Below are 14,074 nucleotides of genomic sequence, written 5' to 3'. Positions count from 1 at the left end.
TTTTGCAGGGGCTTCCGGCAGTTGCGCATCTCCTACCTTTGCGAAACCTGTCGTCACATCGTCTGCTCCCGCCAAACCTGCTGCCACTGCTGCGCCCGCAGCCGCTCATGCTGCTGATCCAAAGCCCAAGGTCGTCGCACCTGCGCGCATGGTATCACCCACAGACGAGGATCCGGAGCCGCGTACCGCGTATGAAGCCGCGATCGAAAGGAGAAACCAGGCGCGGGAAGCATCCGCGGACGAGCAAGTTCGTGTTCAACGATACGGAAGAGGTGTCTGCCTCTGCTGTAGCCGTGCCCGTCTCGGTGGTTGTCAACACGAAGCCGAGTGCCTTCGCCTCGGCTTCTGCATCGTCGAACTCCGCGCCCGGGCACAAGGAAGCACAAGGCTTGGGGGTAGTGTATAGCGTCTCAAAAGTCGGTCGAAGGAAGGTGCGTGCATGACTCTAGGCATTATCGGCTCCGTGCTCAAAGTTATTATATACACAGATACACAGGTGGCTGGAGTTATGAGGTACGATATGCACATCTCTTGGGACCCAACGACGCTGCTGACTGGGCGCGTCTCATATAAGTTTGTTGAGGATACTACAACGACAGTTCCTCGTAGATCTTCGCTATTGATCTGACAACACCGTTGCGCTTGGGCTGCCAAGATGCACACGACCGAAAACAGTATCTACGAGATAAGCGACGATCGATAGCTGGCTCTTTGTGGCACCCCTGCATCTACTATCGCCCTTGAAGCTTGAATATTGAACTCGCAGCATTTCGGCGACGCTTCCGATATTCTCAACAATTTCTCCTCATTCTCTCGCAATCTACTGTTTGCTCTGTAGCTTGTACAATTATATTGCATCAGAGAGGACAGTGTCACATTGATTGGCTAAATGACTACTACATACATTGCCTGAGCTACGTAGAGCATAACATCGCCCCAGCCGACGGCCCGACCCCAGCCCGTTCCTGATGCGCTGACATGCGGGAAAAGATAACATAAAAATGGATACCCTTATGATAAAGACACGAAGTCGGGACGAGGCAGCATGGGGGCGGAGAGGACGTGGTAGGACAATGGACGAAGTCCAACTTTAGGGCGGCGCCCGGAGGGTCGTGTTCGAAAGCGGCAATTACGAGATAATTGATGATCGATAACTAGGTAGCGATACTCGAGGCGGTTGCCCGCTCCTTGTGCCCCTACATGCGTGATCTGTGCTCACTACATCACACAACCAGGGCCAGAGTTCTGGGGAAAGGTACAAGTAGTTACCTGCAGATTTCACGTGAAAGCTGTATCTACTGGCCATCATCCTCTGGCTAGAGCTTGGTTGACCGTCGTTGGCGAGGAGAATTCAAGTTCGATATTGTCCGCTGGCGCCAGCGGGGGTCAGAATGATGCGGTACTGGTGACGCAAAATCAACGAGTCTGCAGGTGTTGGTGTGCGACATTCATTCTCTTTCAAACGGTAACGCTGCGTATATGCGGATGCGCTGGAAAATTGGAGCTCATTGTATCGGACAAAGACATGGCAAGGTTTTGTACTACTCTTACAGTGCTGGACAACTTACTCTCGTGCTGCAGCAGGTAGGATGGTGGCTACAACCACACGGCTTAAACTTGGCCAGTGTCTTTGAAGCAGCCTGGGCGTACGAACTATGGAAGGTGAGGCTGTGCATGTTATTGTACTTGCTATACAATAATGCAAATTACTGGTAGGGCTTAGGACGACTCCCGGCTTGTCGCGCAGAGGCCGAGGAGTTTTTCTATTTGGCCGAACATGCTACACGCATTCGCGTATACGTCTGGGCTATATATTCGACAAAGCGAGCACTAATAAGCGCCGTATTCCAAGCGCCCGAGTGGTTGGCATAGCCCCCGTGTGTACACCGCACATATCATCGCGTGTTTCCTGCCTTGACCACAGCCTCCCGCATGCAGGCGATATCTGACAGCTCGGACGCCGGCGCGTCGCTCTCGTACTTCATGACTCCACAGCTCGCTCTCTTCCTCCCGTATTCTGCCATCTCCAGTCTGCAAGACTTGCCCTCCTCCACTCGAACGAATCCATCGCTCAGCCCCTACCAAAGCATCCGATTATTTGTTAGACGTTGCAGATGGCTCCGTCACCACCACCACCTTGGACCCGGCAGGGAAACAAGGCTGCCTCTGGTACGACGCTTCGGGCAAAATTATCGTCGTTCGCGAACGTCCTGCGTCGTCGTCGCGCTCCTAGAAAGCTTACATACTCTCCTGCGTGGAACTTGTCCTCGGAGTCGGATGAAGCAAGACTAGCTAAATTGCGACGAGTAGGCTCATACTCTCCAACAGCTACACTGGCTACTATAGGGGACAGGCTCACCTTCGACACCGATTCGGAAGCTTATTCCGCTGTCCCTTCGTTTTACGATTCGGATGATAGCGGGAACCGAGGAAACCGAAATCCTCGCTACGTGTACCACACACCGCCTCGAACCCCACTGTCCCCGCGCTCTATCCAATACGAAGACGAAGACCCATACGCACCGCAAGAATCTGTTGAGGGGCTTAATGGGCCGGAGCCACTGTTAAACTTCAACGCGGGTACTTTCAGGACGTTCGCTTCGTCGTCTTCGACTTTACTACTTGAAACAGAGAAACAGCGCGAAGAACGTGTCTCGCCCGGCCCCAGTCCTGGTACAGAAAGACTCATCCACACATCGCATTTCCCGCTTCATCTCCTCAGCGCGAGCGAAGATGAACCAGTCCTGGATTGGTACGGTGCCCTCGTCACTATCGCCACGCTCGGCCTCGGGACGTGGAAACTGGCGGCTACGTGTGCAAACAAAGACGCGACGGGCGTTGCGGTCGTCGACTGGGCGATGTCTGTCATTCTAGGGCTCATGTAGGCATAAATTTGAACCATTTTGCGTGAAATGGCTTACAAAGTGTCCCCTAGCTTCTTCTGGCTCGACAGACTCCGTGGACGTGTTCGCTGGCTGCGCTGGCTCAGTCGACGTGACGCGCTGTTGGATATGTGGGCCTGTGGGTTTGCTCTTGTAGGTGATTACCACACTTGCACTGTGCTGGCGCGCAGCTAATGTCCCACCGATAGTCACTATAAGACGTCTGTACAGATGGTGGACGGGTATTAATGCGCCGGCAGACTCGGCCCACGAGCACAGGCTTGGTCATCAAAATCTGGCTGCCAAGCCTTGTTCGACCTATGAGTTCACCTATGCTAGCACTTTCTCTTCGCATCCATCCACTGCCATGGCGCCTGCCGATACTTCCCGAGACGGCCTCGGTGTCGATCATCCGTGCCGTCTATCCGCGCCTCCGCCCGTTCTCCTATCAGCTAGCTCTAGCCACAGGACTCACCCAAACGCTACTCTCGGCGTTCTTAGTCCTCAATATGGGGTAGCCCACTTCCTCGAACCCGAACAGGCGCCTTACCAGCTCTGCTCGGACGACGCTGCAGCCCAAGAAGACCTTCCCACTCTCCCACCCCTGCCGATCCACGCTTTGAGCTTGGGCAATTTGACATACCAAGATCAAATGCTTGACACGCCCGAGCCGACGATTCCCGTTCCGCGATCAGAATCCGCCTCGCCCATCCTGTGGCCACTAGTGGATGGACCGACGGGCGGGAATCCACGCTCGATCCTTTCCCTGTCGGAACCAGAGCCTGACCTGGCGGACACGCCGGGCGATGCAGGTACGCCTCGCACAGACGACGACAACCCAGCTACAATGGCAATATCCACTGGCACCGGCGCAGCGTGTCGCACCGACACGCACGTGCCTGTCATCGAGGTAAGCCGCTATTTGCATACTACCGCGTTGCAGATTTACGACCTCCCATGCCAGGAGGACCGTCTCAATGCTACCTGGAAAGCGTCTCTGCAGGCCTCAACACCTCTACGTCGTCATCCGCTCGGCTCTGTGAATGTGGAGGCGCGGCTCGCAGGCGACGGTAAACAGAAGAAGAAGATCTTTGCGAGGCTCGCGGGCCTGAAGCACGTCCAGAAGCCGTTCCGCAGAGGCTCTATGGCACTGGAACGAACCTAAGGTACACTGAGCTGGGAACGGCCACGTAGTGTTGAACGGCGATCGGCAGTGGCTCGTGGATCCCGTTTGTTGCACACGGAATATAGACTTTGAGGTACTACATCCATATATGTGAGACTCGATCCAGAAGCCTTCTGCACGTTGCATCCCCAGCTGCTTTGCGACTCGGAATTTGCGCTGGATGGCGAGCATACATCAGGGCCACGAGCTTCTATCGTAAGGCAACAGTTGAACCAACTGTAGACCTGGACATTGAACTGCGCTGAATTTTGGTCGCTAGTGCCTTTTTCCATGCAAATAATCGTTTATCTCATCGCCTCGCACGGCAGCTCTCTCTCCCAGGCTTCGAACACCGTTTCCACGGGAATGTGCTACTCTCCAATTACCCCAACCGTGACTCGGCACCGTTCTTGGGTTCGCTGCCAGGGCACAGCCACTGGACAGTGCCACTGCGCACCGCCAGTTCTTCGTCCGCGTCTCTCACGTCGTGTGCGTCTCTCGGTAACTACTCCCTCCCTTCACAATTGGTTTAACAATCTCCAGAGTCCAGCTGGCATCTATCTATACAACCACACCCTAGCCAGATCCTGGTGCGCTCTCACAAGCCGGATACTACCATACCTGTTAATCAAGACCAACAGCTTCACACGCGATTTCTCCGATGTACTGCGAAAGATGACCGAAGCAACACAGCGGGCGGAACAACATGGTTGGCAGAACCGCGGCCAGGGCGGTGCGGTCGTTCCTTGGCTGGAGGACCTGTTCTCCACTTCACTCGAGGAGACAAGCCACCCGCAGCATGATACTGAGAGCTCTACCACAGTTGACGACCTCTTCCGCCATGCGCCAGACGCTTTCGGATCTCTTATCGATGCATTCGAGCGCATCGCAGAGGCGCATCAGTTCCGCAGCCCCTTACTCGACAAGCTATGTCTGACGCGTCGTCAGTATGCGGCATCGATCCCCGAACAGATAGTCGCTCAGGGACAATAGTGGGGTCTGTGATGGAAATAATTTGTTTATGGGCAGGATTTCCAATTGATTGTCGCGTTTCGAGCACATTGCAATGAAAGAACAAGCTGAATCTGTTCATTGTCTACCTCGTTCTGCCAGATGTCTTAAGTTTCTGGACGATTGCAGCCCGCGCGCGTGCAAGGCCTGATTTCGCATGTTCAGGAGGCTTTCCGCGGGGCTTGGCTGCTGAGTTTAGCTGCGACACGTCATCTCTCGACCGCTCGTGTTCAAGAAAAAGCGATTCGGGAGCTGATGATATCTTTCTCTGCGAATGTTTTTCCGAAGCCCATCTCTCTAAAAGTCCCGTTAGCACAAATATCGGGAAAGAACATTAGTCGACTTACTGCTGTTCTTTGGGAGAGCGGAAGCTTGTAATGACGGAGCAGGCTTCTTTGCTCTGATAGCGCCAATGGGATTCGTTGGACCCATGAGGATTTACCCGACTGCTGGAGTCTTGGGGTGCGGAAGGCGAGAGTCTGCGACCTATTTCTCTGATCCAGTGGCCTCCTGCCCAGACGAACTGATGATGCCACTGCTGCGCGTATTCGCCCACATCCGATGGCCATTCCTTCAGAAGTATTGTGCTGCATTGGAGCGCGTCGGGAACTTTGAGAGCTGGCTTCGGCTTGGCAGGCTCGAGCGGAATCCTGTGCACCACGAGAAGCACCCCAACAAGGTATCTCGCCAGGGTGCCATCAGCATCGCACTCGTCGACTTGCAGGGCTTGCAGGAGGCACAGAAGTGAGCTTGCAGAGCGCTCCAACATGACTAGTACGATTTGTTCGTTGTCGTCGCCCAGCGCCTTATCCTGGATCAGCTGCCCGATCCACGTCTCGTGAAGGGTGCGGAGAGCCTCTTCGCAATGCCCAGATCCAACCTGCGTGAGAGCGGATATCATGATCTGGCAGAGCTTCTCGACATCTTGAGGCAGATAATGGTGTACTTCCCCGAGCGCCTGGTTGACCACCTGCGCGAAAATAGAGACATCCTCTTCCGACATCTTGGTGAGGTCGAGATCGGCCCCAGAATGTTGCATGGCGAATGTCAGCCAGTGTTTAGGAGGACTGGATATCTCTATAATTGACGCAAAGATGTTCAGTTATTGCCGTCTGCTATCGAGCCGCTGCAGACATACCCTCGGATACCTGCTCCAGCTCGAGGGTGTGTTGGGATGACCGGCGTATGGGATACTGGCTCATGGCGAGCATCAGGAACAGCTGGGTTCGTAGTGTGGAGAATGAGATGTCAAATTTCCGCTTGAGGGGATTTTGTACGATTCCATTAGATATCTCCACGAGGACTTGAGCGCAGTCTCGGCGACATGTGCGTCGCAGTGCTGACGCAGAATCCCAGTAGAATGTAACTAAGCGCAAAGCGCACAGGATCTCATCTGCCCGGCGGTGCAGTAGCTCGACAACAGGATGCTGTGCGGAGAGGTCGAGAATGGTGGAATGTAGCATCTGAGAGATTAGCTCTTGCAGACTATAGACCAGGGCGTAGCTTGTGACGATATGCTGGGAATTGTGCAAAGGGGACTCCTCGTATTCAGTCTTCCTAGCACTACTGCCTTCTTCAGGAGGCAGGAATGTACATGTTATGTCCCGTCGAGGCTGTTCATCAAGAATACATCCTCTGAGCGTGTTGATAATAGATGCAACGATGGTCGACCGTCCTCGAGTGCGCGTAAGGGTAACAGATGGGTGGCGTGTGAGGGAACCCATGTATCCGGGACCTGTGCTGTCCAAGCGAGAAAGCATATACCACATAGACAGGTTACGAAACGCCCCATCTAACGTGACCTCCGCGAGGTGGACTTCGGTGGAAAGGCCAATGTAATCAGGGCTCGCCATGCAGTTCAATGGTGGATGCATCGACTGGACGCACTGTGTAACATAACGAAGAGCGTCGCTGCTTGGTAGCTCCATAACGGCGAGAACGAGCGCTTTGAACAGTAGGTCCGCCTCGCTGACAGCCGTGATATAGGCACGCAGGACAGCGGACGAAAGGCGGGCACCGGAATTAGGCGTTCTTGAAGCGGAGTGATCACCGAAGTGCAGCCCGATGGAATGAGCTGCACCTCGCAGCTCCAGCTGAAGCTCCTCTAGCAATATCGATTGAGATTCCGTTATTGAACCTTGACTGTCACGTAGCTTGCGGAGCTGAGCGCCTTGGAGGTCTCTTGATCGCCATGAAAGTAGCGTTTCCGGACGCAGATAAGGGATTGAGTGAATTGTCCCGAAGTGATTATTGAATAGGCAAACGATGGGACTCGCCGAGGTGGATGGGGCAGCAGTTTCCGAGGAATATATCAACACATTGGCCAGGTGTCTGTATAATCCGACAAGCCAGCGTAAAAGACGACCGACGGCCCATGCAGTTGGTGACTTGTATGGACAGTGCTTACAGATGGCGGGGAGAAGAGTGAGGGTGGCAATGAGTAACAGAAAGAGGCCGACGCAGATCGTCACGACGACTGCTACGACGAGATCCAGCGTCCAGACAAACACCGCCATGCCGCACGTGAAGAGGATGATCGCCACCTCAAGTAGCACGGGAACCGCAGAGATGATGGAAGTCGTATACCACTCCTTCCATGCTTCTGCGCGTATCTCGCGGACAAGTACATTCTCTCGCGATGCAGAAGTCTGACTATCCCACTGGAGGTATTCGCGGATCCATTGCTTCGCTAGGATACCGACAACAGCAGAGGCAAGACTAAGGATGAGACTAATGAACCAGAGGCTGTTGATCCATCGAGCGGCAGACGTAGGTCGGAATGGCTGAATAGGTGGTCCGTTGGAGGTCGAGTTGATGTAGGGAGAAGTGATAGTCAGACTAGAGAGCTGAGCGGAGATGGTTGAAAGCAGCTCGACAGAGGTTTGTCCAGTGTCCTCTTGAAGCATGGTTATTGCGACGACGACGAAGCCTGTGACGACGGCGGAGAATAGACCATCCTGCAAGCACATGAGAACTGCGTATCATGTATGTGTAATGTCACTCACCAGGACAAGAAGAGAATCGATATCTTCAGAGTAATCCTTCATAGTAGCACTGTCCTTCTTATTCGTCCGCTGGTTGACCCATGTCCAGCCGTCCTCGTGGGGCTTTACATCCGATGTCGTCTAGACACATGTCATTAACATTGGCTAGTGGGCATATGCAATCTTACCTACGCGTTCTTGTTTGTCCATCTCAACTTGAGAGCGAAGGGGCAGATATAGTTGTTATAGAATCCGGTGTCCACCGCCGGGACAATAACCACCGGGATGTCAGATAGTGTGCCGCCGATAGTATTGAGTAACGAAACACGACTGCGCTTGGCTGGGAGTAAACAGTCTCGCTTGTGCCCAGAGTTTGAAGGAAAAGTAGAACTAAAGTGAGTCCATTATGGCCTTAGTTGTGGCGGTCGTGGACGCAGTGACGAGGTGCATGTGGTATGCGATGCCTAAGGTTAAGACTTCCATACTTGGTTGGCTTTCCCAGTAAACATCGGGGGTTTTCCCTCATGTACGATGACCTAACGAGTAGTTCAATAAAACCTAGTGCGGCAATACGTCTAGAGTAAACGATAATGTGTACTGTGAGATCGCTGCACCGTCTCAAGTACTCGTGGTACGGAGAAGAGACAGAGCATTGGGCGCCTAGAATGTCCGGGCTGATGCGCCTTCTTCCGTTCCAGCGGCTGCTCCTCCGCCCTGCGACTCAGTTCACCTTCGACTTCGGCCCAAATTCGTGGAGCTGCAGAACATCACTGAATGAGATCTTATGTATCTGGTATTGCCCAGGAGTCCCTTTGAGCTCAGTGCTTGTAATCTTAAGGCGTATGAAGTGGTCCCTCGACGAGTTGCATCTGGCGAAGAGATCGCGCAATGTGTCGCGTACTCTATGCCGCAGTTTGGCGGCAAATGAGCCTACGCTTACTCCATCGGGTATGAACAGAATTGTGACGATGAAGTCAAGGCATTGGCGAAGAAGAACGTAGCGATAGTTATGGGGTCCGAGATTCGAGGTGAGCAGCCCTTTCGGATATCCCGCTTGCGAGGAGCATCATTGCCCTATGCTGCGATCTCTCACCGTCATAATTTCATAGTTCTCCTTACTGTAGCCGACTGGCCAGTGCTGCGACCGTCGTAAGCGGGTTCGAAGACCACCAAAGTGGCGATGCCTGTCGTGCATACGGTATTCATGAAGCCGTGGCCTAAACGATCGGACAAAAGGCTGGAGTGTACTCAATTACGGCAAGGTCTGTTGTGGGAAGCGGGGGTGAGGATCTGGACTCTGCTGGCACGAGTACGAGGGCCCTTTCGAGCGACGTCCAACGTAAGTGGCCTCGACCTCTATACTGTCTACCGATACTTCTCAGCTGGAAGCGGAGAAACACAAGACAACTATGCCTTCAACCAAATCTCGACAGGAGAGGACGCGGCTGCAGACGAATGCATACTTGGCGTCGCAGCGTCGGTGTCAGACGGCGAGTCGCGTACGTCATCTCATCAAAGCGGCGGCAACGACTTTTGTGCGTGCCGGCGTTGCGACCATCTAGAAAGTCAAGAAATGCGGGGGAACAAAGTAGACGACGGATAGATCCAGCTTGTTCTTTCAGCGTTATGTGTTCGAAACACCGTGGATAAATTACACCACAAACAGGAAAGTGTCCAGGAGGCCTTCGGATCCGCCCCTACTGCTATCCCTGAGCGACCATCTGTTCGGGGGTCGAAACCACGATTTGGCGACGCATCAGGCGTAGCTTGTCGAGTAAGGGGCTGCGGAACTGATGCGCCTCTGCGACGCGGTCGAGTGTGTCGATAAGGGATTCGAAGGCGTCTGGCGCGTGTCGGAAGAGGATGTCAGCTGTTACAGAGCCCTCAGTATCGTGCTGCGTGCGGCTTGTCTCTTCGAGTGAAGTAGAGAACAGGTCCTTCAGCCAGGGAATGACCGCATCGTCTTGGTCGTGGTCCTTCCAACCATTTTGCTCCGCCTGCTGCACTGCCTGGGTCATCTTTCGCAGTACGTTGGGGAAATCGCGTGCGAAGTTGCCGGTGTCTTGGGACGCGGAAGACGAGAGTCTGCGACCGATCTCTCTGATCCAGTGGCCTCCTGCCCAGACGAAATGGCGATGCCACTGCTGCGCGTATTCGTCCACATCTGGTGGCCATCCCTTCAGAAGCACTGTGCCACGCCGGAGTGCGTCGGATAGCTCGGTGGCTGTATTCGGCTCAGCAGGTTCAGTCGGGATTCTGTGCACCACGAGAAGTACGTCGACGAGGTATCCTGCTAGTGTGCCATCAGCATCGCACTCGCCGACTTGTAGGGCTTGCAGGAGGCGTAGAACTGAGCTGGCAGAGCGCTCCAGCATGACTAAGACGATTTGATCGTCATTGTCGTCATCCTGAATTAATTGCTCGGTCCACGTCTCGTGAAGGGTGCAGAGAGCCGCTTCGCAGTGCCCAGATGCAGCTTGCTCGAGAGAGGATATTGTAATCTGACAGAGCTTCTCGATGTCCTGGGGCGAATAATGGTGCATTTCCCTGAGCGCCTGGTTGACCACCTGCGCGAAAATAGAGACGTCCTCTTTCGACATTTCGGTGAAGTCGAGATCCGCTCCAGAATACTGCATGGCGAATGCCAGCCAGTTTGTCCGAGGGCTGGAGGTCTCTGTAATTGATGCGAAGATGTTGAATTATTGCCGTCTAGTATCAAGCCGCTGCAGACATACCTGGAGATATCTGCTCTAGTTCGAGAGTAAACTGGGACGTCTGGCGTATGGGACACTGATCCCAGTCGGGCGTCCAGAGCAGCTGGTTTCGTAGCGCGGGAAACGAGATGTCAAATTCCCACTTGTGGGGATTTTCTATGATTTTGTTGTATATGTTTACGAGGACTTGAGTGCAGTCTCGATAACACGCGCGCCGTAACACTGATGGAGAATCCCAGTAGAATGTCACCAAGCTCAAGGCGCATAGGATCTCCTTCGCTCTGTGGTGCAGTAGCTCAATAATAGGATGTTGTGCAGAAAGGTCGAGAATAGTGGAATGTAGCATGTGAGAGATCAGCCCTTGCAGACTATAGACCAGGACGTAGCTTATGACGATATGCTGGGAATTGTGCAAAGGAGACTCCTCGTATTCAGTTATCCTAGCACTGCCACCTTCTTCAGGGGGCAGGAATGTGCACGTCATGTCGCGCTGGGGCTGTTCATCCAGAATGCATCCTCTGAGCGTGCTTATAATGGATGCGACGATGGTCGGCCGTCCTCGAGCGTGCGTAACGGATGGGTGGCATGTGAGGGAGCCCATATATCCCGGGCCGGTGCTGTTCAAGCGAGACAGCATATACCAGATGGAGAGGTTACGAAAGGCGCCGTCTAATGCGATCTCTGCAAGGTGTACATCTGCAGAAAGGTCGACGACGTAATCAGGGGCTGCCAAGCAGTTGAGTGGTGGGTGCATTAATTGAGCGCATTGTGCGATGTACCGAAGACTGTCACTGTTGGGTAACTCTATGACAAAATGAACCAGGGCTTTAAACAGCAGATCCGCCTCGCTGATGGCTGTGGCATGGGTGTGGAGGACAGCTGGGGCTAGGGCTCCTGGGGCGGAGAGATCGCCAAGGTGCCATTGGATAGGATCTTGCAACTCTAGTTTAAGATCCTCCAGCAAGACAGAATGAGATTTCGCCATTTGGCCATGACCGTTGCGCAGCTTAGAAGGCTGCGCACCACGAAGATCTCTTAGTCGCCATGTAGGCGTTGCTTCTGGGCGCAGGTATGCGAGCGAGTGGCTCTTTTCGCAGTGGTCGTTGAACTGGGAAATAGTTGGACCTTGTGCAGCGGAAGTGGATGGTAATGTAAGGTGCAGGTATCGCGGGAGTGTTTTGATGGCATATCTGCAGCATATCACGAGCCAGCGCAAGAAACAAGTTACGGCCCATGCAGTAGGCGACTTGTATGGACAGTGTTTGTAGACGGCCGGGAGAAGGGTGAGAGCGGCGATGAGCAGTAGGAATAGGCCAATGCAGATCGTCACGACGACCGCTACAACATCATCCAATGTCCAGACAAACACCGCCATACCGCATGTAAAGAGAATGATGGCTATCTCAAGGAGCGCGGGGACCGCAGAGACAATGGTCATCGTATGCCACTCCTCCCATGCCTCCATGCGTATCTCGCGGACGAGCACGTTCTCTCGCGATGCAGAAGTCGGACTGTCCCACTGGAGATACTCGCGGATCCATTGCTTCGCTAGAATACCAACAACAGCAGAGGCAAGGCTAAGGATGAGACTAATGAACCAGAGGCTGTTGATCCATCGGGCGGCAGACTCTGGTTGGAATGGCTGGATGGGTGGTCCGTTGGAGGTCGAGTTGATGTAGGGAGGAACGACGGTGAGACTGGAGAGCTGATTGGAGATGGTTGAGAGCAGTTCGACAGAGGTTTGTCCAGTGTCCTCTTGGAGCATGGTTATCGCGACGACGAGGAAGCCTGCGACGACGGCAGAGAATAAGCCGTCCTGGAAGCGTGTGAGAACTCCCCGCCAATGAGAGTGCATGCGAAGACTCACCAGAACGAGAAGAGCATCGATGTCCTCAGAGTAACCCCTCATGGTAGCGCTGTCTTTCTTACTCATCCGATGGTTAACCCACGTCCAGCCGTCTTCGGGAGGTTTTACACCTGATGTCGCCTAGCCATTTCGTCAGTATCACCCAGTGGGGATTTTAGGCCCCGCTTACATAATGTAGTTGTTCGTCCATGTCTAACTGGATGCGAAGGTGTAGAAGGTGCCGTCCGTAGAATGAGGTGGTAGTCAGTTCAGGTATTGCTAAAAAAAAGGTGTCGGATGATGAGCAGCGGGCGGTTGCAAAAGCAGGACGGCGTTTGGCCGAAGGATAGTCCTAATCGCTCTCGAATATCTAATAGGAGGCGGAACGAGGTCGAGGCTACGGCTGCTGTCGTCGTCGTCGTCGCGGTGATGCTGTGCCATCCTTGGGCTAAGCGTGCGTGCCGCCCGCGCGAGGTCTAGGGTTAAGACTTCCATACATGACAGGCGTTCCCAGGGTATAGCGTTTCCTTCTCTCGCAGTAAAACGAGATATATTTCGATGAAAGTTAGTGCGAGAACATATTATGCACCAGCGATACCCCACGTTCTTCTCGATCAGTAGGTCGACTGGCTCATTCATGAAAGGACAGGGGAACTGCGTACAATGTCCGCCTAGGTCTTCCACGTCCACCCGCGGAGTGTTGGCTGGGATATGGAGTCTATGGACCACTCCGGTGACAGCGTCCATCTTGCATGCAGAGATCACGTTCGTCTACTGAGTTGCTCAGGTCGCACTGACCGCCTGGGTCGGGTTCGGTCATCTGTAGCGCCGCTGCTACTAGCGCCGCGTCAGGCCCACAGAGACTACAATGGGGGAAAAGCAGATGCAAATCGCGACGGCCCTCCCGAAACCATTCAAGATTTGACGAAACGAGGGTTGCGGTAGTGCGCATCGACGCCGGGTTCGCTCACGCGCCACGTCGATGCGTGAAGTGCCAGTGGGTACGGATGCAAGATGGAGTACAGACGTGTACAGCTGGATGCGAAGGATGCGACTGAGTCGGTCTGCAGCGCTCCAATGTAGCCGCCGATTGCGCTAAGCTTGGAATCGCGATGTTAGTCGTGAGCTTTAGGGGTTAAAGACACATTCTTCGCTGTTTCACTTTGAGCACCCACAGGGGTACTAATTTGTCAACAAGCATAAGCACATCGCTCTGAAGCCGACGCGAAGGTCCCTTTTAGCAGCTTGGGACTGTGAAAACCAGTCCAGGGCATACGCGTCCTGTCTAAGTCGAGGCTAAGGAAGTAGTATCGAAGAGATGTCTGATTTTGGACAAGTCTGTCTCGCCTTTTGTCGATGCGGTGACTTCGCTTCGATCTGTCGATGGTGTCTCGGGGCGTTGACAACGAGCCCTACACTTCAGTGAAGGCAGCGGTCAGTATGCAGGACAAAAAGCAGGACTCACGCGCCGC

The 14,074-nt window shown here is 53.9% G+C and overlaps 4 protein-coding genes across 4 annotated transcripts; 2 read left to right on the top strand and 2 right to left on the bottom strand.

Moving 5' to 3' along the window:
* Positions 1-1,678: 1,678 nt before the first annotated feature.
* PHACADRAFT_259055 (uncharacterized protein) lies at positions 1,679-2,892 on the top strand (the record flags this gene model as incomplete). The annotated part of the gene is made up of 1 exon (XM_007397501.1): positions 1,679-2,892. A coding segment is annotated over exon 1 (454 nt), but the record flags the coding sequence as incomplete, so codon positions are not given.
* Positions 2,893-4,680: 1,788 nt separating this feature from the next.
* Positions 4,681-5,373, top strand: PHACADRAFT_259053 (uncharacterized protein). Its single transcript, XM_007397500.1, has one exon. It carries the CDS (start codon positions 4,723-4,725, stop codon positions 5,038-5,040), a length of 318 nt encoding a protein of 105 aa, XP_007397562.1. The 5' UTR covers positions 4,681-4,722; the 3' UTR covers positions 5,041-5,373.
* A 2,042-nt stretch (positions 5,374-7,415) lies between these two features.
* PHACADRAFT_59553 (uncharacterized protein) lies at positions 7,416-8,156 on the bottom strand (the record flags this gene model as incomplete). The annotated part of the gene is made up of 2 exons (XM_007397499.1): positions 7,416-8,015; positions 8,064-8,156. Coding segments are annotated over 2 exons (693 nt in total), but the record flags the coding sequence as incomplete, so codon positions are not given.
* Positions 8,157-11,088: 2,932 nt separating this feature from the next.
* Positions 11,089-13,025, bottom strand: PHACADRAFT_259052 (uncharacterized protein; the record flags this gene model as incomplete). Its single annotated transcript, XM_007397498.1, has 1 exon — positions 11,089-13,025. A coding segment is annotated over exon 1 (1,256 nt), but the record flags the coding sequence as incomplete, so codon positions are not given.
* Positions 13,026-14,074: the final 1,049 nt, after the last annotated feature.

Source organism: Phanerochaete carnosa, assembly GCF_000300595.1.
Source record: "Phanerochaete carnosa HHB-10118-sp unplaced genomic scaffold PHACAscaffold_6, whole genome shotgun sequence".
Lineage (NCBI taxonomy): Eukaryota > Fungi > Basidiomycota > Agaricomycetes > Polyporales > Phanerochaetaceae > Phanerochaete > Phanerochaete carnosa.
The sequence above is the reverse complement of the archived record's forward strand: the minus strand, read 5'-3'. Positions and strand labels throughout refer to the sequence as shown.